Source organism: Tachyglossus aculeatus, chromosome 8 (assembly GCF_015852505.1).
Source record: "Tachyglossus aculeatus isolate mTacAcu1 chromosome 8, mTacAcu1.pri, whole genome shotgun sequence".
Taxonomy (NCBI): Eukaryota; Metazoa; Chordata; class Mammalia; order Monotremata; family Tachyglossidae; genus Tachyglossus; species Tachyglossus aculeatus.
Genome location: NC_052073.1, coordinates 22,166,685 through 22,191,266, shown reverse-complemented (window position 1 = coordinate 22,191,266; position 24,582 = coordinate 22,166,685). Strand labels below are relative to the sequence as shown.

Here is a 24,582-nt window from a genome sequence, read left to right as displayed (position 1 = left end):
GCAACAGGAGTGGGGAGGTGGGGAAAGTCTGGGGATAGGGCAAGGGATGGGGAGAAACCAAGGAAACTTTGGGGAGACAGGCGGAGGGATACAGAGAAGGGGCAGGATGCAGGAAAGAGGTGAGATAGGGAAAGACAGAATGATCTTTATTGCCTCTGTGCCTTACAGACCTAGAGCAATGATGAATGAGAGATAATGCCCGAAAGATGTTTTGAATTTTTGCAATTAAGTGCATATTCTCTCTCTTTCTCTGTGTCTCATTTGCAGGTCATCACAGTATAGAAAACATTTGGGCTGGCAGGGTAAGGTCAATCTGTTCCATCAACCTGTCCCCTAACATTCTAGGCAGATGGAGCCAGATAGGGTCTCTCTTGTTATTTATTATTATTAATACTAATAGAAGTAATAATAATGATGATGATACATGTTTGTTAAGCACGTGTCATGTGCCAAGCGCTGTACTAAGCGCTGGGGTAGATACAAGATAATCAGGTCCCACAAGGGGCTCTCAGTCTAAGTAGAATGGAGAACAGGTATTGAATCCCCATTTTAAAGTTGAGGTAACAGGCACAGAGAAGTTAAGCCTACCCAAGGGCACACAGAAGACAAGTCATGGAGCTGGTATTAGAACCCAAGTCCTCTGACTGCCAGGCCTGTGATCTTTTCCCTAGGCCACACTGCTTCTCAAGCCTCCCCAGCTCCTTAACCAATTCTTCAGCCCTTCTTGGTTACCTGCCCAGCTCATAGTGAGAAAGAGCTTCCTGTTGTCTAACTTCAAGCTTTCTTACTGCATTTCCATCCTATTTCCTCTCATTGTGCCCTTGGCAGAGATGGGGAACAGCCGGTTCCAAGACTTAGAGACTTGTGAGAGAAGAGGCCAGCATGGTGGGGATTTCATATCCTGCCCAGAGTGAAGGAAAGAGGCCAGATTCACAGTGGAGAGGAGTTGGTGGGAGGGGGGCTTCCTTCCCACTTCCCACTCCTTAGAAACCTAACTCCCACAATACCTAGCATGAACAAATGGCCCCTGGCTCTAAGGAACTGAGCCTGGACCAGTGCCAACAGCTGCATGCAGTTGGGAGTCCAGATGTGCTTCCTAGGGGGAAAATGGCAGTGGCTTTTGTTGAAAGAAGAGGAAAGGAGCATCCTGGATCCAGAGGAAGGGCTGGCGCTTCTAGGATCTGTGCTGGGCAGGGCTGAACCTCAGAGCAGCCGCTGAATCAAGGTCAGGGGATTCCTAGTGTGTCCACCTTCAGGACTGCTCAGCCTCCCTCAAGCCCCTGAAATTACTGCCAAAGCCCCAGGTCTCCCATCACTATGGAACCAGCGAGAATCAAAACAGAACCCCTCCCCTACCCCGCTCTGGTCAGCCTGCCATTCTGGCTTAATACTCATATCAATTTCAAAAGGCCTTCTTCCCCAGCCCCAAAAGGAAGTGGGTGGCCTCAGCCTAATCAATCAATCAGTCCTCATTGAGGACGTTCACTCTGCACAGGTCTGTAGCCTGAAAAGCAGCATGGCCAAGTGGATAAAGAATGGGCATGGGACTCAGAAAGACTGGGTTCTAAACCTGACTCTGTTACTTGTCTGCTGTGTGACCTTGGTCAAGTCACTTCACTTCTCTGTGCCAGTTACCTGATCTGTAAAATGGGGATTAAGACTGTGAGCCCCCCATGGGACATGGACTGTGTCCACCTTGATTACCTTGCATCTACCCCAGCCCTTAGAATAGGGTTTGGCACATAGTAAGCGCTTAACAAATACCATTAAAAAAAGACTAAAACCTGCTTGACACTGCTCCCAGCCCACATGACAGAATCACCCTTGGGCTCCCTGGGATGGCTGCTTCAACCACTACTTCAGGATGGAGGCACCTGAAGAAGCTTCCATGGCCAGGCAAGGGGAGCCCAAAGACTGCACATGTAACCTTCACTTAACACGGTGGCAGTGCCGGCAGGTGACGGCTGCTACTGCTCCAAGCCATGCTTCTCCCCCTTCAGCTGGACCCGGCCCTAGCAGAGTGACCCAAGCCTCAGGAGAGGGGACGTTCCTTTGACAACTGAGGCCTGGTCTGGGGTAGAAAGAGAAAGGCCTCAGGAAAGAGTCTGCCTTGTCCTTCTGGGGACCACAGAGGGGTGGGGTGGGAGAGGAGGGAGAGAAGGAGAGAAAGGGGAGTGGGGGAGGAAAAGATGGGTGGGAGGGAAGAGAGGAGGAAAGGGAATGGAGAGGGGAGAGGAAAGAGGGAGAATGATAGATATACACTGAAAGAGATAGAGATAGAATCATAGTGAAACAGTAGTAGTAATAGTATTTATTAAACACTTATTGTGTGTAGAGCACAGTTCTAAGCGTTGGGAAAAGTGGGAATTAGACACAGACCCTGTCCCTTGAGGGGCTCGCAATCTATGAAGGATAGACAGAGAAAGGGAGAGCGAGACAGGGAGGGGCGGGGGGGCAAACTGTTAAATTAGGCCGGAGACTGTTTCTCCTGGGGGGAGGGGGTCTGTATCTGAGGAATGTCCCTTGAGTGATGTCTGGCTTCCCAGCTAGGAAGGGCAGGTTAGAGGAAGGCAACTGGGCCCACTCTCACTGGCCAGAGTGGGGACCAGATTCACATCCTGGGTATCTCTCGACCTCCCTGCCCACCCCACCCCAGCTTGACCAAGGGACCTACTGCAGGTCAGATATGGGCTGAAGGGTTGGGGGGCAGGGGCTGAGGCCATGATAAAATGGCTGGTGCCCCTCTTGCTGGGAGAGGAGGAGGCTAGAATTGTAGTGGAGGAAAGGCTGCCTCTCCCCTGAGCCGGCTGCCAGGCAGTTTCCCGGAGAGGGTGGAGACCAGCTTTCCTACAGCTCTAATGAGAACTGGACAAGAAGACATGGGTCAAAGCTGAAGAACTTCCCACCGGCCCAGGCGGTTGAAGGCTGGAGAGACTGAATCCTCCTTCCCCGGAGGGCTCTGAGAATGGGGGTGGTCCTCAGTGGCCTGGGCTGGGGCGATGGGAAAAGAGAGCCCCACGAGGCCTGTTAGGAGACTAACGATGCAGGGGAAGCTCGCCCCACCCAGTTTCCTGCCAGACTCTCACTTTCACAATCACTCAGTTCCTCTCCACCCAACACCCACCTTCCTCAGTGCAGGGCAGACTTGGAAGCAAGTCTCCCGGGGTTCCGGGGTTATAGGGTCAGCGGAATGGAGCCCATCCACACTCTGACGTTTGTTGGGGGGATCCTACTCAGTGGGGACTAAGGGGAGGGGCAATGAGAAGGTGGGACTATTCCCTTGCTCCCTGCCTAGTCTCTGCTCGCTGTTCAATTTTCCCAGCTTGGAATGCCCTCCCTACTCCTCTTCACAAGTCCCCCCTGCCTGGACTGCCCTCCCCACTCCTCTTCACCAATTTCTCCCTTCATCTCTCACACCCCCATTTCAAAACGAGTGAGAATTCACCCCTTCCAGGAAGCCTTCTCAGATTGACCCCAATTGGCAGAGCACTGTATGTGTTTGGTGCAGTCCATGAATGCTGACCCATCCAGCCAGGCTGGGGCAGGGTAGCTTGTTTCCCTGCTTCCCTGCCCCCTTTTGATCCCTCATCCTCTGTCTGGGTACAATGGCCTGATACTCAGAAAATCTCTCTCCCTGTCACATACACATGTACACTCTCTCTCTCTCTCTCTTCCCCCACCCCCACTCTCCACTTCCCCGACACCAGCCTGTTGCCAAGCCTCAGCTTCTCTCCTGTCACAGGAGTTCAGGCCTGGATGGCTCAGGGGTCAAAGGTTACAGCAGCAGCAGCTATAGAATCATGAGCTCAGTCCACATGCAGTCCAAAGCCCGGGAGAGGGGTGGGCCAGGCTCTCTTTGGGATACTTGGGGAGGGGCGGGGGCGGACTGGGACTCAATCCCAGTTCAACCCCTGCAAGGCTCCGCCCGGCTCTGCCAGACCGATCCTCTCCCTCTGGCAACCCCGGGCTGGGGAACACAACCTGCTCTGTCGATTGCGTCCTTGGATAGTATCCTTGATAATTTTCAATTTTTGCTGTCTAGGTTGTGCAGGTGTTTACTTGTCTGTCAGCCTGCATCTGGTCTGTCTCCCCGACCTGACTGGCATCTCCTTGAGGACAGGGATCGACACCACTCTCCCTCCTCTGCCCTCTCCGCTGCCCCAGGATGGTGAGGGACCAATTAGATCAGTAGATGCAGGCTGCAGGAGGCTCTCATCCCCATGTGCCCCCTGCTCTCCTCGGCACACACAGCCCACACCAGAACACCCCAAGATGAAGCACACAGCCCCCGCCGGCACACACACCCCACACCGGCGGACACAACTTACACCATCGCACACCAGCACGCACAGCCCACACACCAGCAAACACAGCTGACACTGGCATACGCAACCCACACTGGCACGCACCCAGCTCAGCACTGGCTTCACCCGACATACCACGAGCAGCTGCAGCAGCAGCACCAGCAGAAGCAGCAGGCGTTGGGGCGGTGTTGACCCACGGGTTGCACGGCTGTAGGGGAGGTCTCATGGTGGGACATGGACGGGGGTCTCCCTGCCGTCTCGGGTCCTGTGTACTGAGAACAGAAGCATGAGCATGGTGGGGAGCGGTGGGGGGGCAGGGCAGAAGGGGAGCTGAACTTGGGGTTCTAGAAGCCCCTTCCATTCCCCACTCCCACCTCTGGCCAGCTGGCTGGACTGGGAGATGCCACACAGGCCACCATTCAGTCACCTTTGAGTCTCTAATAGTGCCAGACGAGTGCTAGGGAGTGCCAGCCGGCTGCCTTTCCTCACCCCCGCAGACCTAGAAGAGGGCAAGGACGCGGGTCTAGGTTGAGGTTGTGGGCAGATGAGTACCAGCAGGGCAGCTCAGAAAGCTGGATTTCCCTTTGGGAAAGAGTGGGTCTCTCCCCACAGCAGATAAGAGCTAGCAAAAACTCTTAGAGAAGCAGTGTGGGTCAGTGGAAAGAGCCCGGGCTTTGGAGTCAGTGGTCATGGGTTCAAATCCCAGCTCTGCCACTTGTCAGCTGTGTGACTTTGGGCAAGTCACTTCACTGGGCCTCAGTTACCTCATCTGTAAAATGGGGACTAAAACTGTGAGCCCCCCATGGGACAACCTGATCACCTTGTAACCTCCCCAGCGCTTAGAACAGTGCTTTGCACATAGTAAGTGCTTAATAAATGCCATTAAAAAAACAACAAGTCATGGACCTAATTGAAAGGACCCCCAGGGCCAGGCCCTTTTTCCTCCCCTTACCCTAGGCTCTTCCATTCTTTACAAGGTTCTGGGAAACCCAGGTGGTAGTGATTACTACAGTGCTTTATAAATCAGCACAGCCTTCCCACCAGCAGCCAATGAAGGACTCCAGCCCCACCCACCATCTCCGCCCCCTCCCCAGGCTGTCGCTCCAGGAAGTTCCACTCTACAGGTTTGCCCTGCCTATTCCCGGGCAAGAGGGCTAGGTGGGCCAGGCTAGATGAGAAGGAATTTCCCTGGGAGAGCCAGACCCTCTAACTGGTGCTCTCCCCTCAACGTGTCTCCACCTCCTCAAGATCATGGGTTCTATTAGCTCCATTTCACAGATGGACAGATCGTGGCCCGGAGGGGAGTGGTGTGAGAAAGGTCTGCCCGCTTGTTCTCTCACCTGCTTCCCAGCTTCATACACCGTCGGCATGGACAGTCCTTGAGCAACCCAGTTGCTCCCTCCTCTCGCCGCCTTGGGACTTCAACGCTGATTTGCCCCGTCTAGGGCACCGGCCGTTGCCTCGCTGGAGTCTGTGGGGACCAAGAAGCAGCCTCCTTAAGGTGAAGTTGCAGCCTGGATTTGCCCTCTCCCTATGGCACCAGGGCTACTCTCCCCACCCCTCCTGTTTGTTCTTCCTTCTGCCCTCCTTCCAGGACTTCACCCTGGCAGGCAGGGGCTTAGGTTGGGGGCTGGGACTATGCCAGTACCTGCTGAAAGAACCGGCAATGGGTGGACTTTGGGCAGAGTCACAGAGAGAGAAAGCCACGGGCAGATAGGAGACAGATGGATAGAATGACTCTGAACTTTTCCTCCATGGCGGGGGTGGAAAGATGTGCGCCGGTGTCATGAGGAGAGTGGAAAGAATGAAAGTTAGTCTCTGGAAGTGGCGCCTCTGACAATCTCCCTGTGCCAGGCTCCTCCCTCTCTAGTCAGCACCAGGTCTGGGGTGAGTAGTCCACAACTCTAGAAGCAGTGTGGTCTAGAGGAGAGAGCTTGGGCCTGGGAGTTAGAAGAATCTGGGTTCTAATCCTGACTCAGTCACTTAATAATAATAATGATGATTATGGCATTTATTAAGGGCTTACTATGTGCAAAACACTGTTCTAAGCGCTGGGGCAGTTACAAGGTGATCAGGTTGTCCCATGTAGGGCTCACAGTCTTCATCCCCATTTGACAGATGAGGTAACTGAGGCACAGAGAAGTTCAGTGACTTGCCCAAAGTCACACAGCTGACAATTAGCAGAGCCGGGATTTGAACCCATGGCCTCTGACTCCAAAGCCCGGGCTCTTTTTCCACTGAGCCATGCTGCTTCTCTTCTTTGCTGCTTCTCTTGTCTGCTGTGTGACCTTGGGTGAGTCACTTCACTTCTCTGGGCCTCAGTTACCTCATCTGTAAAATGGGGGGTTAGACTATGAGCCTCATGTGGGACATGGACTGTGTCCAACCTGATTAGGTTGTATTTACCCCAGCGCTTAGAATAGGTGCTTACTATGTGTCAGGCACTAACAAAGGCCATACAAAACAAAACAAAAAAACTCAGGGAGGCAAGATTCAGCCATCTATGCAGACAGCTTTGTAGCCACACCAGTAACGAGCTGCTTAACCGTAGGTCAGAAGGAATGTCTGCCCTGGATCCCCTTGCCTTCTGGGCCTCACCTCTGCTGTCATTTCAGTGCTACTTCTGCCTTGCCCTCTTACAGTGGGGTGAGTACTACGTGAACCTGCAGTGCTGGGGAGGGGAGTGGGGGCTCTAGGGCAAATGGGAGGGGGTGCAGTGCGAGCCTCACTTTCCTCATCTAAAAAATAAGGAGGATATCTGTCCTCTCTGTACCTCACACTAATGTTGTCATTAGACTGTGAGCCCGTTGTTGGGTAGGGACCATCTCTATATGTTCTCAACTTGTACTTCCCAAGCACTTAGTACAGTGCTCTGCACACTGTAAGTGCTCAATAAATACGATTAAATGAATGAATGTTGTGAGGATTAAATGAGAAACTCACACCAATGTTGTCATTAGACTGTGAGCCCGTTGTTGGGTAGGGACCATCTCTATATGTTCTCAACTTGTACTTCCCAAGCACTTAGTACAGTGCTCTGCACACTGTAAGTGCTCAATAAATACGATTGAATGAATGAATGTTGTGAGGATTAAATGAGAAACTGGTGTGAAAGCGCTTTGGAAAATAAGAGCTCCGAGGTAATAATTTATAATAATAAAAAAAGTGAAGTGCTAACTACATGCCAAACACTCTCAAGTGCCGGGGCAGATACAATACCTGTTTCTCATGGGGTTCACAGTTTAGGAATCCCCACTTTATAGCAAGTCAACTTCTCTGTGCCTCATTTACCTCATCTGCAAAATGGGGATTAAGATTGTGAGCCCCACATGGGACAACCTGATCACCTTGTATCCTCCCCAGCACTTAGAACAGTGCTTTGCACATAGTAAGCGCTTAACAAATACCAAAATTATTATTATTAGATAAGGAAACCAAGGCCCAGAGAAGCTAAGTGACTTGCTCAAAGTCACAGAGCAGGCAAGTGGTAGAGCAGGATTAGAACCCAGGTCTCCTGACTCCCAGTCCCACGCTCTTTCCACTAGAACACGCTGCTCCTCCAAGGTAGTAGTACTATAATACACTAGACAAATACAAATCAAGGAAGACGGCGAGAACTAGGGCTAACCGACCTGGGGGTGGGGCTGGGCTGGATTCACATCCGGGGCTGGTATTCCCCTACTTCCGTGCGTGTTGCCTTTGCCAGCCTTCCTGAAAAGCAGCTACTGTACGACGTGACAGAGCAAGCCTAGGAATGTGTCAGTTATATTGTATTCTCTCAAGCACTTAGTCCAGTGCTTTGCAAACAGAAAGTGCTCAGTGAATATGATTGAATGAATGAATACCCTTTCCTCCTCTAACACCCAACAGCTCAGCAAAGCGGCTGGGTCCCTCCTGGGGCCCGCAGAATTTCCGAGGAATTTTTCCCCAGAGCATAGCAGGGGCAATCCCAGTTCCCTGCCACGATGCCGTCCAGCCTGTTCTCTGACCCTGGGACGGTGCATGCATGCATGCATACATACACTCACAGCCCTGCAGCAGTCAATCCTCTGATCTGAACAGCATCTGCACCACTTCCAGGAATGGGCTTTTCAAGGAGAGGGGGCCCCTTGTTTGGACAAGAGAAACCCCCGTGGGGAACAAACACACACCAAATATTATGATTGGACTTGGCGTTAAAACCTTCTCTATCCCTGGCAGCTGTGAGCTGGGACCCCAGAGGGAGAGATGGGAAGGGGCTGCCTCTTCTCCCTCTCCTTAGTGCCCCACACCAGCCCCAAGGGATCTTTAGGATTCTTGGCCCAGGGCGCTCTGCCCATCAGTGACCCTTGGGCACTGCTCTCCCCAACCTTGTATTTGCTACCCCCAGGAGGGCAGGGAGTCACCATGGCTCAGGGGCTGTTGGGCAGGGGGACTCTTCCAGGTTGCGGGGGATGGGGAAAGCCGACCAAGGGCTGCCCCCTTGGCCCAAGCCTGCAGGAAATCAAGACAGGGGCCTGGCAGCTACAGCTGATTCCAAGGCCGCAAACCCCTGACCCCAGGACCCCTACACTGCTCCAACTCTGCTCTGCACAATCTGGGCATCAGGGTCCACGCTCCACTCAGAGAAAGCGCTCTCTTTGGGGTCTGGCTTGACCTCTCCCCATGCCTGTGGTTGATTTGCTTCTGATAGCCTGTAGCAGACTGTACCCACTCTACCGTGGGGCAGGGAGTGGTGTCAGAGGTGCTCGCTTTGCACTCGTGGCCCACTTGGACCCTCCCTTAGCTGCTCTGGGAATGGAGAGGGAGGTAGAGGAGCCAGGGTCCTGCCCTGTACCCACCTCAGATTCCTTTCTGCTACTCACGCCTTAACATGTCTCCAGACAAGGGCGAGGATGAAAGCGGGGCAGGTAAGCTCGTTGTGGGCAGGAATGTGTCTACTTACTCTGTTGTATTACATGGGCTGGTTACCGATCCACTTTCGCATCAGACAGAAACTCCTTACCATCTGGTCTAAAGCATAATCGCCTTAACTCCTCCCACCTCACCTTACTACTCTCCTACTACAACCCAGCCCGCAAACCTTGTTCCCCTAAAGCCAACCTATTCACTGTACCTCAATCTCATCTACTTCACCATTGACCTTTCACCCATGTCCTGCTGCTGGTCTGGAACACTCTCCCTCTTCATATCTAACAGACAATCATTCCCCCCACCTTCAGAGCTTTATTGAAGGTTCATCTCCACTTAGAGACCTTTTTTTTTGGGGGGGGGGGGGGGGGTTTACTAAGTGCTTACTATGCGCCAGCAACTGTACTAAGAGCTGGAGTAGATATACGTTAATCAGGTTGGACACAGTCCATGTCCCACATGGGGCTCAGTCTTAACCCTCATTTTACATATGAGATAACTGAGACAGAGAGAAGTTAGGTGACTTGGCTCGGGTCACAGAGCAGACAAGTGGTGGAGCTGGAATTAGAACCCAGGGCCTCCTGACTCTTAGGCCCATGTTTTATCCCCTAGGCCAGGCTGTTTTTCTGACTCAGGCCTTCCCCGACAAAGCTGTCGTTCCACTTCTCCCACTCCCTTCTGCATAGCCCTTGCACTTGGATTTGTGTCCCTTTTTCACCCCTCCCTCAGCCCCACAGCTTATGTACATATATGCATTTTATTTACGTATATAAATGTCTGTCTCCCCTTCTAGACTGTAAACTCATGGACAGAGAACTTGTTTACTGAATCTGTTATATCATACCATACCAAGTGCTAGTACAGTGCTCTGGTCCTGTGACGATGCCTGGCCTCAGATGCCCAAGTGACCGCCGGACACCCGCCCATCAAGCCCATTACAGTAGGCTGGGTGGGGGCCTGAGAGGGAGTGACTGACAGATCTGATGAGGATGGAAATATGTTGGCCTAGTCGGAGGGAACTGGGGGTTGGGTGGGACGGGGGAGGAGGGGGATGATAGGAGCAAGGAAACCAAGGCTGGTTGGGACTTGGGCCTCCTGAAATCAGAGCACTGTATTAAGCACTTAGAGTAGTGAAATAATAATAGTGGTATTTAATAATGACTGTGGTATTTATTAGGTGCTTACTTACTATGTGCCAAACTAAGTACTGGGGTAAATACAAGATCATCAGGTCCCATGTGGGGCTCACAGTGCTAAGTAGGAGGAAGAACAGGGATTGAATCCCCATTTTGCAGATAAGGGAGCTGAGGCACAGGGAAGTTAAGAGACTTACCCAAGGTTCCACAGCAGGTAAGTGGTGTTGATGAGATTAGACTTCCAGGCCCATGCTCTTTTCATTAGGCCACACTGCTTGACTGTATTTAAGGGTTTACTACTGAATGAATGAATGTGCCAAGCACTGTACTAAGCACTGGAGTAGATAAAAGATCATCAGATCAGACCCAGTCCCTGGCTCACAATCTGAGAGGGAGAGCAAACAGGTATTTAGTCCCCCTTTTTCAGATGAGGAAACTGAGTAACAGAGAAGTTAAGTTACTTGCCCAAGGTCACACAGCAGAGCTGGGATTAGAACCCAGGTCCTTCCGACTCCCAGGCCTGTGCTCTATCCACTAGACAATACTGCTTCATAGGCTTCTTAGATTGGGAGGAACAGGAAAAAAGACAGCCTGCCTGGCTGCATTGAATCTAGAAAGACTCTCTTCTTCTCTTAATGATTCCCCAGGTAGACTCTAGAACCACTCTGGCAGAGTCAGTCCCTTACTCTGGAGAGTCTGAACTTGATGGGCATTTCTTTCCCAAATTCTTACCTCTTCCTCCTCCCACACATTCTCCTTCCCATCCAGTCGGGGGACTGAGCCCAAAAGAGGATGAAACAGGCCACTCAGGGAAACAGTGGAGGGGATGGAAACAGAACACGACTCCAGTCACTGGCATTGACTTAGCAAAGTGCTGTACTAAGGACTTGGGAGAATGCAACTAAAGCCCTCAAGAAGTTTCCATTCAAGTAGACTGGATCCCACCTTCTCTCATCTGGGGAAGGTGAAAGGTCCTCAGCCCAAAGGAAAACTACGACAGAGTCCTTGCCTAGTCGACTGGACACTTGCATCTGCTGACTTGGAACGCAGAGGACTCTCCTCTCCGAGCTCTGCAGAGGCGAAGATCAGATGCTCTTCATTAGCCCCTTGCCTCTCTTCTCGTATCCAGCTAATCACCACTACAGCCTTGGGAGGTCACCCAGGAAGGTGATTAAGCTCTCCATCTTACAGATGGGGAAATTGAGGCCTAAAGAAGTCAAATGATATGTTCAAGATCCTACTGGTGCTCTGACTCCCAGGGCTCCTGTCCCTCCCCTCCTTTAAATAATAATAGTGGTATTTGTTAAGAGCTATGTGCCAAGCACTGGGGTAGATACAATCAGGTTGGACACAGTCCATGTCCCATATAGGGCAGCTCAAAGCCACCTCCTCTGGGGAGCCTTCCTTGATTATGAGCCCAATCATATTCCAACTTTTCAGAACAACCCCTCTCAATTCACTCTTGTTCTTTTTGTGCCTATTTGCAGATACTGGGGGTGACATGCATTTCACTCTTATCCCTTCAATATGGAGGAATTCATTCAATTGTATTTATTGAGTGCTTACTGTGTGCAAAGCACTGTAACACTCAGTTATTAATTCTGGCATTTCACTCTGACCTACTTGCACTACCTCCTGTGTTTTTATTGCTCTTCCTCCTCCTCCCACTATTTATAAATCATTCCCAACAGTCTGTTTCCCTTATTAGATTGCAAGCCCCTTGTGGGCAGGGAACTTGTGCTTTGTTCTATGGTACTTGCCCAAGTGCTTAATGCAGTGTTTTGCTCTCAGCGGGCACTCAAAAAATGCTATTGGTTGGCAAAGTGGTCATTAGGCTATTAGTTCCCTGTAGACTGTTGTGCTCCCTGTAGGCAGGGATTATGTCCAACAATTCTGTAGTATTGTACCTACCCAAGCACTTAATATAGTGCTTTGACCACAGTAAGTGCTCAATAAATACCACTGGGTTGTCAGCTTCTTTGATCAAGGGTAGCTCCTGTCTTTAAGAACTCCAGAAGCAGTGTGGCCTAATGGAAAGAGCACAGCACCTCCCTTGTCTGCTATGTGACCTAAGACAAGTCACTTAACTTCTCTGGGCCTTGGTTTCCTCAACTGTAAAATAGGGATTAAATCCCTTCCCTTTGAACTGTGAGCCCCATGTGGGACAGGAACTGTGTCCAACCTGATTGTATTTTATCTACCCCAGTGCCTGGGGCACACAGTAAGTGCAGTGCTTTGCACATAGTAAGCGTTTAATAAATGCCATCATTATTAACAAGGACCACAATTGCTACTATTAGTAACCTCAAAATCTGTAGTTCAGGGCTCTGCATCCAGAGGGGTACTTGACCCACTACTCTTATTCAGGTTGGGAAGGACCTGTCTCTATATGTTGCTGACTTGTACTTCCCAAGTGCTTAGTACAGTGCTCTACATACAGTAAGTGCTCAATAAATACGATTGATTGAATGAATTCACACTACTGAGCCTCCAGATGTGTAGAAGAAACTGGGGCTCCATGACAATGGTGGGGGAGGGACGGGGTGGGAGGGGCATCTGAAGCCCTAGGGGGAACATTCAGTCATTCAATTGTATTTATCGAGTGCTTATTGTGTGCAGAGCACTGTACTAAGCGCTTGGGAAGTACAAGTTGGCAACATATAGAGACGGTCCCTACTCAACAACGGGCTCACAGTCTAGAAGAGAACATGAGAGCTTGCATAGCAAGGGCACCCAGGAGTACCGTAAAGTGAAGCCTCTAGCTCTGAGCTGGTGTGATAGACTCCCTACCATCTCTACCACCACACAGCTACCCACCCCCAAGCTCCACTCCAGATCATACCCCAGGACCTAATACTCTGCTGTTCTTTCTTGGACCAGAATGTGGGCCCACAGATCCATCACATCAGGGGAGCGAGTCTGACTGCAGGCGATGCCTCCTGGACCTCCCTTTCCCTCCCCCAGGCCCCTGGCCCTGAGAAGAACTTGCTCTCAGTGTGTGGCTGGGGGATACTGGGGTGATTGGGGGGATTGGACCCCCTTCCACCTGAGCTGGTGGGGGTGGTGATTGGTGAAGCAGCTGTCCTTCCTGTTTCTTTCCCTTTGCCAGCCCACATCCCAGGGATTCACTCCTCTCCAACCACAACCCAGCTCTCATGGATTGCTCCTCTAATGCCATCCTACTCATGGTCCCTTGCTCTTGCCTCACCTGCCCCTGCCTCTTGGCTCATGCCTTCCCTCCTGCCTGAAACCCCTTTCCCCTTCACATCTTCTAGATCACTACTCTCCCCACCTTCACAGCTCTACTAAAATTACATCTCCTCCAAGAAATCTCTCCTCACCCCACCCTATTTCCTCCCTGCTATATCACTTATGCACTTGAGTCCTCACCCCTTAAGCACTTTGTCTCTCACTTTACCCTCCCTACTCAATAGCATTTATGTCCATATCTTTAAATTCCATTGCACCCCCTTAATTTACTTTGTGCCTGTCTCCCCAGCTAGATTGCAAGCTCCTTGAGGGCAGGGATAATGTCCACCTCAATCACTCAGTCATTCAACAATATTTATTGAGCACTTTCTGTGTGTAGAGTACTGTAATTAGCACTTGGGAGAGTTCAACAAAGTAAACATGTCCCTACTTGTCCTATGTACAATCCTAAGGGTTTAGAATAACAGTCTGTATAGGGTAAGCGCTCAATAAATACTGACTGGTTGATTGATAAGGGTGTAAAGTTTTATTCCCACTTCTGTCCTAGGTAGGCCTCTCTTTGGCAGCGGAGCCAAGGGACAGACTGGCCTGGGGAAGGTGAAGGACCGCGCGGGGGCAAGTTACCACGTAGCTGAAGGCCCGTGGGCAGGGTAGGCGACTCTGAGTTCAGAGCGAAGCGTGACTCGGAAAGGACAGGCATGGCAAGGTTTGGCTGGGGAACATCAGCAGAGTGCGCATACCAGCCTGGGCAGAACGAGCAGAAGAGATCTGGGATGGGGGCTGCCAGGCAGCCGCATGCCACAGACCAGAACCACAAACGGTGATGGTGGTTACATCACAGACCCCCACCACCCCTTCCCAGGGACTCACTGAGTCAAGTATTACAGTCAGGTCATGGGGGAAGAGAAGGGGCAGGTCTCACCTACACAGACTGGAACTCTGAAGTCTAACCTAACCTAGCCCACCCTACCCTTCCTCGCCTGCCCCTGGAACTGGACCACAGAGTTGTTGGTACCAAGGCTGGCCCAGACTGAAAGTGATCCTGGTCTGAGCCGGAAGTGGATGTTACTTTGTTAGTGTGTCGCAGTCTGAGCCGCAGCACGTACTGGGTATTTGCAAAATAACCATAAGTGCATGACAGGTCTCTAACAGCTATGCGGCAGGCCCCCAACCTGAAAGTGGGGGCCCTGGAGGGTCCAGAACCTGGGCTGCACTCAACCAGATAGAGCCCACCTGCCAGCTAGGAAGCCCCCGCATCTGCCAGCCTTTCGGCCAACCCGCTCACCTGCCCACTAGCCAGCCAGCCAGCCTGCCTGTCCACCCACCCAGCCATCCAGTCATCCCACCCACCCACCGGCAGCCAGCTTAGCCCACCACCAAACAGCCAGCCAGCGTGTCTGCCCACCCATCTACTCACCCAGGAGCCAGCCAGCCAGCCATCTCACCCATCAACCAACAAGCCGGCTCACCTCCCCATCCCACCACCAGCCTCACAGGCTTGGATCCTGAGGTTCTGTGGGCTGTTCCAGGATTGTTCAGTGTTCTATGATGGAAGGTGTTTATTCGACCTGAGGATGCTACCCTAGAGGCAGGCAGGCTGTTCAGACACCCAGGGCTACCTCTTCAGGAGAGAGTCCAGATTCCAGATTTTATGCCCAAACCTCAGGTTTTGGCTGGCTTAGCCCCTGTCCGGTAGAGATATGGCACCGGTATTTTTATTTTCAGCTCCCAGTATCCCTCTGCCATGACTTCCATAGTTGAGTGCTGTGGCTCAGAAGTGGCTATCATGTTCTCAGGGAACTGGGAGGGAAATGCGACAGCCCTGGCGTGGGTAGTTGGGGGGCAGTGTAAGGAGTTCCCCTGGAGAACTCAGCATACTTCAGCAAAATGGTGTGGAAGACATCATCACCCTAGGCTGAGTGGCAGGGGGAAAGCAAGTGATGTCACATTGTCTGGGATTCTTGCCTGCCATTGGCAGAACCTCTACTGTGCAGGGGCTTGCAACCCATATTGGGGCAGGAGTTGAGATTTGGATAACGCACTAACACAAGTTGCTGTTATACAAATGGAAAATGCACTGATGCTATTTATACCACCTAGCAGGGCGGCCAGAAGAAGTTAAGGATGCAGCAACCAGGAGCAGGCTGGTCTTTTTTAGTTAATTACAGTATTTATTAAGTGCTTAATCAATCAATGACATTTATTGAGCACTTACTATGTGCAGAGCACTGCACTAAGTGCTTGCTTACTCTAAGAAAGCAATGAGCTAGGCACTGGGACAGATAGATGATTATATCAGACACAATCTCTGTTCTGCCTGAGGCTCACTAAGAAGTAAGGAAAGCAGGCATCACACCCCCATTTTACAGATCAGGAAAGTAGATTGCCCAAGGTTTTAACACAGGCCAATGGCCAAACTGGAATTAGAACCTGAGTCTGATTCTCAGTTCCACATGCCATGCTGCCTCCCAAATGAGAATTCTTTGTAAGGCTGACTTCCTAAACTGTAAACTCCTTGTGGGAAGGGAATTGGGAAGCAGAGAGGCCTAATGGAAAGAGCCTGGGGTTGGGAGTCAGAAGACCTGGATTCTAACCCAGGCTCCATCACTCATCTGCTGTGTGAACTTGGGCCTCACTTAACTTCTCTGGGCCTCAGTTTTCTCCTCTATAAAATGGGGATGTAATATCTGTTCTCCCTCCTACTTAGACTGCGAAACCACCCCGCCCTCCCCACCCCACCACCACCCCTTGTGGGACAGGGACTGTGTCTGATCTGATTAATTTTAATTTGTATCTATCCAGCACTTGGAACAGTTCTTGACATATAATAAGCACTTAACAAATGACATAATTATCATTACCAACTTTATTGTATCATACTCTCCCAGGCACTTAGTAGAGTGCTTTGCATACAGTAAAGGCTAAATGCCATTGATTGATTTTTGCAAGTGAAATAGATGATCTAAAAGGTAATTATTATAATGGAAAGTAGACTGCAAAGTCCTTGAGAGTAGGGATCATGTCTACCACTCTACTGTACTCTTCTAAGTGCTCTGCTTGAGTTAGGGCTCAATAAATTCTACTAATTGATCAGGACAATGCAAAATGCCATTACATGAGGATCTTGTCTATAGAGGAATTTGTAATATACACCCATTTTTCCTATAACGTGGGGGTTGCATTCTTACAGAGCCCCATAGTAAACAAAACTTGTGCTTTAGTAGTCCTTGGATCTGACACCGTGTGTGTTATCCTAAACAGTTTCTTCAGACACTTCAGCACACTGAATGTAAAGAGGCTTGCATTATCCATTAGCATGCTCCCATTCCCTAACAACATTTTAGCCAAAACATGACATGAAAACATGCATTATGGAATAATTGAATACCCTGCTTTCTCCCAAATTTCTCAATCTGCTCCAGTATACCCCAAGGTGGAACTGGATCCCCCTCTCCCCACTGGCCCCAGCCCCACAGCACTTGTGTACATACCTGTCATTTATTTATTTATTTACATTAACGTCTGTCTCCCACTCTAGACTGTAAGATCACTGTGGGCAGAGAATGTGTCCATTTATTGTTATACTCTTGCAAGTGTTTAGTGCTCTGCGCACAGTAAGCGTTCAATACGATTGAATGAATGGATGAAAGGTTCAGGAATGAGTATCTTCTATGAGCCTCTGGACAAGTAACTGACCCGAAGTCACTGAAGGACACAATAATCCAAGATTTGGGATTAGGAGAAGTCTGAAGACAGGGGGCTTGTTCTGGCAGAAGAAGGAGCAGTCTGAGATACGGCACCCTCAAAGCAGCCTCCCCTTTTGAGGGCCACAGTGTGGCTCAGTGGAAAGAGCACGGGCTTTGGAGTCAGAGGTCAGGGATTCAAATCCGGGCTCCACCAACTGTCAGCTGTGTGACTTTGGGCAAGTCACTTAACTTCTCTGGGCCTCAGTTACCTCATCTGTAAAATGGGGATGAAGACTGTGAGCACCCGTGGGACAACCCCATCACCTTGTAACCTCCCCAGTGCTTAGAACAGTGCTTTGCACATAGTAAATGCTTAATAAATGCCATTATTATTATTATTACTATTATTATTATTATCTCTGCCTCCCACAGAGGGACTGAGAGCCTCCAGACAGCCCAGAGGAAACTTTCCCCATTTTCAAAAATGTCTGACATCCTTGGCCTCTAATCTTGCTCCTTCCTTTAAGGAGCAATAATTGTGGTATTTGTTAGGTGTTTACTATATGCCAAGCCCTGTACCAAGTCTTGGGGTAGATACAAGATTAATCAGATCGGACACAGTCCCCACCCCCTATTGGGCTCCTGGTTTGGGCCAGACAAACCTAGAGAGAGTCCTGGGTTCCAGAAACCAAAGTATATTTCCTTCCTTCGAGGGCTGGAAGGCAAGAGACCTGACCAGATCACCAAAAATTGCCAGAAGAATCTTTTTTTGGATAAAGTCTTCAGGGATGGAGCCTCCCAGCTACTTCTGAGTACTCTGTCCTAGTTTTGACCTAGCAGGAAGGTTTTTCAGGTGCCTTACTGCCTCCTGACTCTTCCATCCTCTCTGGATCATCCACCTGGCCCTAGGCAATCAATCAATCCAGCGATGGTATTTATTGAGCGCTTACTATGTGCAGAGCACTTTACTAAGCACCTAGGGGAGTACAATACAACAAAATTAGCAGACATGTTCCCTGCCCATAATAAGCTTACAGTCTAGAGGGAAGATTCTGGGAGAGAGCCTCCATTCATCTATCATTACTCTTCCTGTTTGGATCTTCCTGAGAGAGAGTGTCTGTCTGTCTTGCCTGTTCCACTCCCTGCTGCATGCTCTCCCTCCGGTAGTTCTCTTTTACTTAGCTCCTGGGGCTGGCTGAGAAGGAAAGGAGGATGGAGGGTGAAGAGAGGAGGAGGCGATGCCTCTTAAATGCTCCAGCCCACAGATACTATCAGAGATAACAACATCCTGGTCCAGTCACTTCCTGGCACTTTCCAAATGAGAACTATGGCAGGCAGTGGGCCTCCGGGTCTGCGCGGAGCAGCTGTTCACACTCCGGCCACTGTCTTGTCTTCCCCTCCCCCACCAAACTCCGGCAAAGCCACTGGCCAGAGCCAAAAAGCTGAGACATCCGGACTGATTTATTACCCGATTGATAGATTGGCTATGACCAGAAAACACAAAAGGATGGCTCGGGTTCAGGAACCTCCGGTCACTGGTTGGAGACATTTAAGGCGTCAGTTTCTGACCAAATGCAAGATGCCTGGTCTCCAGACTTGCCTTGCCCCTGGTTCATGTGTTCTATTATAAAGCATTTTTACCAGGAAGTCAATCACCGTTCCACCTCAGCTTCTCTCGGAAAGTGATTTCTCGTTTTCTTCTTTAAATGACGGAGAATGAGTCACAACCGTTAAAAAAAGCAAAACAACAACAACTGAAAACTGTCAGAGGAGACTCTTGGTTTCTCTACTGCAAATGCTCCATATGAACCACTCTGAAGCTGGGGAAAGAGACAACAAACCAGCCTAGCCCAGGGGCACCACTGCCCCACGCCAGCTTTCTTTTCTTGATGCCCCTCCTGACTCGGCTGTGGAATGTGGGCAGCTGGACAGTGGGAAGGAAGAGGGATTGGGAAACTTGATTGGTTTAGATTAGGGCAGAGATTGTACCTTTGATTCCTTTTGCATTTCTCCAGACACCTCATGCAGTGCCCTACACAGAGTAGGTGCTCAACAATGCTGAAATCCCTTGCATTAATGATGGCATTTAACGAGTTTTGACTCTGTGCCAAGCACTCTGTATTCTACATGGGGGTGACATTGGCACTCCAAAGTTTTTCCCCATTTCCATCCCTGCGTACAAATGTATTTTTCATGAGAAGTTGGGAACTTGCCTAGGTTGAATATCAGGAATAAAGCCAGTGCACACAATGCCATCCTTTCTAGGACTTGGGGGTCATAGGTGCTAGTGTTTCAATTCAAACACAGGGGCAAGGTGAGTTGGGAGCACGCTGCATGGCCTAGTGGAAAGAGCACAGGCTTGAGAGTCAGAAGACCTGGGTTCTAATCCCAGCTCTGCTACTCGCCTGCTATGTGAACTTGGGCAAGTCACTTAATTTCTCTGTGCCTCAGTTTCCTCATCTGTAAATTGGGGATTAAATCTTACTCCTTCCTACTTAGACTGTGAGCCCTATGTGGGACAGGGAATGTTTCCAAACTTATTATCTTGTATATCCTCCAGCATTTAGTACAGTGCTTTGCACATAGTAGGCATTCAATAAATATGATTATTATTGTTATGCAGGATGGGGCTTGGGAGTGCAGGCATGCTTCAAAGACTTGATGGGTTAGAAAGACCTGATATAGATCCTTTTCTGCCCTCTTTGGAATGCTTAGCTGTTTTCATCCCTGCTCAGACGTTTTTGGGCACTCAATGGTATCTATTGAGTGTTTACTGTTAGCATACCTCCGTACTAAGTACTGGACAGTACGAGTAAGCAGATTTGATCCCTGCCCTCCTGGAGCAGAGAATTTGGCTTTGTCAGATGACTGGGGGTGAATAAATACTACTGATTGCTTGAATTATTCATGGTGGCTGGCTGCCTTTTCCAGCTTGCCGCCTTCCCTCTAGACTGGAAGCTACTTGTGGGCAGGGACTGTAAATCTACCAACTCTGTCATATTGTACTCTCTCAAGCACTTAGTATAGTGAGTGAGAAGCAGCATGGCCTAGTGGATAGAGCATGGGCCTGGGTGTCATAAGGACCTGGGTTCTAATCCTGGCTCTGCCACATGACTTCTGTGTGACCTTGGGCAAGTCACTTAACTTCTCTAGTCCTCAGTTACCTCATCTGGAAAACAGGGATTAAGAATGTGAGCCCCGTGTGGGTCAGGGACTGTGTCCAACCTAATTAACTTTGTATCTACCCCAGCGCTTGGAACAGTGCTTAGCACTTAACAAGTACCATAATTATTATTATTATTGTTATTATTACAGTACTCTGCACACAGTAAGCCTTCAATAAATTCAACTGACTCCCCAATACTCTACAAAGTAGCAGTCAGTGCAAGTAAAAGTGCATTCATTCATTCGATCGTATTTATTCATTCATTCACTCAATCGTGTTTATTGAGAGCTTACTGTGTGCAGAGCCTGTACTAAGCACTTGGGAAGTACAAGTTGGCAACATATAGAGACGGTCCCTACCCAACAACGGGCTCACAGTCTAGAACGGGGAGACAGACAAAAAAACAAAACAAGTAGATAGGTGTCAATACCATCAGAATAAATAGAAGTATAGCTATATATACATCATTAATAAAATAAATATAGTAAATAAAATAGAGGAATAAATATGTACAAATATATACAAGTGCTGTGAGGGGGGGAGGGAAGAGGGAGGGTGGGTGATGAGGAGAGGAAAAAAGGGGGGCTCAGTCATGGAAGGCCTCCTGGAGGAGGTGAGCTCTCAGTAGGGCTTTGAAGGGAGGAAGAGAGCTAGTTTGGCGGATATGTGGAGGGAGGGCATTTCAGGCCAGAGGAAGGACATGGGCCAGGGGTCGACAGCAGGACAGGCGAGAACAAGGCCCAGTGAGGAGGTTATCAGCAGAGGAGCGGAGGGTGCGGGCTGGGCTGGAGAAGGAGAGAAGGGAGGTGAGGTAGGAGGGGGCGAGGTGATGGAGAGCCTTTAAGCCGAGACTGAGGAGTGCAAAAGTGCATTCTGCAAAGTCATTTCCCCCCACTCCCCCCAACCCCACTGCAGGAAGTGCTAGGGTTCCTCTTTTCCTGTGAATGACACACACTTCCTGTCCTGGTTGGTTCCCTGCTGCCCTTCTCCACCAGTGTGGCAACAAGGAGCACTCTCCTGCCCCTCTCCCTTGAGGCAGGCAGTGCCCACCGGCCCCTAGAATGGAGATCATGTACTCCACGGGAAGTCCAGACCTGTCACACACTGCAGAGGGGGCAGGGAACGGGCAGAGAATGTGAGTACCAACTCTGTCTCCTAAGCACTTTCGTACTCCATAAATACGATTGATAGGGAGGATGGGATGGAGGGTGGCAGGGCGGTTTGGGCAAATGGGCCATCAAAGAATCACAGATTCCTTTTCCCCTGGCATATGAGGTATACCACAAACGTCATCTCATCCCTTCCCCTGCTCCCTCCACATCACAAGCTGATGGGAGTCTCTCTGGCTCTTAAAGATCTCCAGGGAAGGTGACTTCACAGCCAACCTCGATCATGCGTTCTGGCATAGCTAGTCAGGAGGATTCCAGGGAAGAGTGACAGCTGTGTTTTAAAATAATAATAATGATGGTATTTGTTAAGCGCTTAATATGTGCCAAGCACTGTTCTAAGAGCTAGGGAAGATACAAGGTGATCAGGTTGTCCCACGTGGGGCTTACAGTCTTCATCCCTATTTTCCAGATGAGGTAACTGAGGCCCAGGGAAGTGAAGTGACTTGCCCAAAGTCACACAGCTGATAAGTGGAGGAGCCAGGATTAGAACCCATGACCTCTGACTCCCAAGCCTGTGCTCTTTCCACTAAGCCACGCTGCTTCCCAATTATAAAATGGAGACTAGGATTCTCTAGAATAAAGATGGAAAGTGGGATGCCTTAACTCAGAAAAGCAAGGTGTCCAAGTGGAAAGGGTACAGGGTAGAGAGTCAGGAGGGATAGAAATTCAGAAGGCAAGTGCACTCGGCTCAGCCCCTCCACTGCCTGCTGTGTGATCTTGGACAAGTCACTCAACTTTTCTTTTCCTTAGTTTCCTCATCTGCAAAACGGGGATTCAATATCTATCTTTCCCTCCCACTTAGGGCATAAGCCCCATGTGAGACAGGGGTTGGGTCCAATCTGGTTACACTGCATCTAATTCAGTGCTTACCATAGTGCTTGGCACACAGTAAGGGCTTAACAAATACCACAATTATTAGAACAGAAGGCTAAGTGAAAGGATTTACAATTGCATTGGTAGGGCTAATATTCTGAGGATTGTGAACGGGTATTCTCCTCCACTTAGGGCAGACAAACAGATAACCTGCTGTGGGAAGGGCTTTAACTTCTGGAAGAATTTCCTGAGAGAAAGAGCTGGAAAGTCATGGGAAGAAGTGACCAAAGCAGGCTGGAACTGGACACCCATATTTAGTTCTTCCTAAAGGCTGAGCAACGGATCAGATGACTCCCCTGCTCCTTGTCCCTATGCAGTCCTGGGAGTACTTCAGTTTTACCCGCACACTGGGGAGAGGAGGCAAGAGTCTGAGGTTCACCCCCACTGAAACACAGATAGTCCCTGACAAGGCCAGCTCTGAGGTGCCCCCGTCCTTCCACCCTCCCCCTTCTTACGTCCTCTTTCTCCATCATCTTGAGGAACGGGACAACCCCATGCCCACCGTGGTCTCTCCAGCTCAGAGGGTCGCCTAGCTTCTCGCTGTTTTCCCTCCAGCCACCCCTTCACTCACCACAGCCTCCAATCTGCGAGGAACCACCAGCCGCGTCTGCCCGGGACCCTGCAATCCCAAGTCTGAACCGGATGCCCCAGATAGGAAGCCCCTTAGGGTGGGGAGGTAGAGAGTGACAGTAGCAGACAAGCGGAGCCACAGCTTAGTATAGTCAAGTTCACGCACGTGCACACACACACACACACCGCACACACCCCACCCCACCCAGACTCCGGGCTATCCGTCTATGCCTCTACATCCCATACAGTTATACACTACTTGTTATTTGCAAAACCTCGGCTGACCGCACCACCTGCTAACATTACAGGAAGTTGCAAGAGAGGCCACTTGCTTCTCTACTGTACACTCAACCGGGGCCCAGTGGGCGGCACTCTCTGCAGCGTAATTCAGGCCTCAGTTATCTGAACTGTTTGGTTATCCAATCTGAGCCAGGTTCGGTGAATCGGGAAAAAAATGACCTTCTGATGACCTAGCGACAGAGGGTGTTTGCCTGCCCTGAATAACCAAACCCAGTTTTGTTCAGGTTGTTTATTGATTGTGGGAATTAGTCCAATTAATTTGGAGAGTTGCCTTTGTTTAAATTCCTTCACTATTTTTTGGAGGGTGGAGGGATGAAAGTGGAGATGGGGAGTACATTGGGTGGGTATCAGGGAAGATTGGGGGAAGGGACGGGTTCACTGTCACTTCCAGTGGGGAATATATTGCCCCTTGGTGTTAGTAATACATAACAGAGAGCCAGAAAACCTATCTTTGAGTTACCCAAATCTAGGAACCTTATTCCTGTCTCGCCGTCAACCCCTAGCCCATGTCTTGCCTCTGGCCTTGAACGCCCTCCCTCGCCAAATCCGACAGTCAATTATTCTGCCTTACTGAAGGCCCATCTTCTCCAAAAGACCTTCCCAGTCTAAGCCCCACCTTTCCTCATCTCCCACTCCCTTCTGCGATGCACTGACTAGTTCCCTTTGCTCTTCCCCCCTCCCAGCCCCACAGCACTTATCTACATATCTGTAATTTTATTTATTTGTATTCATGTCTGTCTCCCCCTCTCTAGACTGTAGCCTTGTTGTGGGCAGGGAATGTGTCTGTTTATTGCTGTGTTGTACTCTCCCAAGAGCTCAGTACAGTGCTCTGCACACAGTAAGCGCTCAATAAATACGACTGAATGAAGGGATCGCTTGGAAATCAGGAAGGTGAGGATGTTGGAGCCAGGAAAGATTTCCAGGCTCACTTCCAAGGCAAAGTTCAGGTGGCATTTAGAGGGTGAAAGGGAGGGAATGTTGGGGAAGTGGACTGGAAAGTATTAGGAATCAAGAGGTCTGGAGAACAGGGTGACACTGAGCCAGCTCTGCCTCTGGTTACAGGATGACTAGACAAGGTGATTCAACCTCCATCTGTAAAAGGAAGAGACTAATCCATGCTTCTCCCTGGCTCCCTGTGAAGCTAAAGTACATTGGACTACTGGACTGGCCTCCAGGAGCCTGGGCTGGGACTGAGTTCCCATCCTTTCCAGCAGCAGCTCCTCAGAAGAGGAATGAGCAGTCACATTCCAGAGGCACCCTGACAGCTTGGTTCGCTAT

General features: G+C 50.1%; 1 protein-coding gene across 3 annotated transcripts in view; it reads right to left on the bottom strand.

The window, feature by feature from the left end:
• RGS19 (regulator of G protein signaling 19) overlaps positions 1-24,582 on the bottom strand; it is a 51,178-nt gene that overhangs the window by 8,032 nt on the left and 18,564 nt on the right. Inside the window, exons 1-3 of one of the 3 annotated variants that reach the window (XM_038750313.1) lie at positions 5,953-6,076; positions 5,645-5,775; positions 4,440-4,576 (exon numbers count right to left, since the gene is read on the bottom strand). In XM_038750313.1, coding sequence (XP_038606241.1) covers positions 4,440-4,576; positions 5,645-5,674 — 167 coding nt within the window. In that variant the 5' untranslated portion in view covers positions 5,675-5,775; positions 5,953-6,076. Of the gene's footprint in view, positions 1-4,439; positions 4,577-5,644; positions 5,776-5,952; positions 6,077-24,582 lie in introns of those variants that run through there. The other 2 variants (XM_038750312.1, XM_038750314.1) reach the window with 2 other exon arrangements.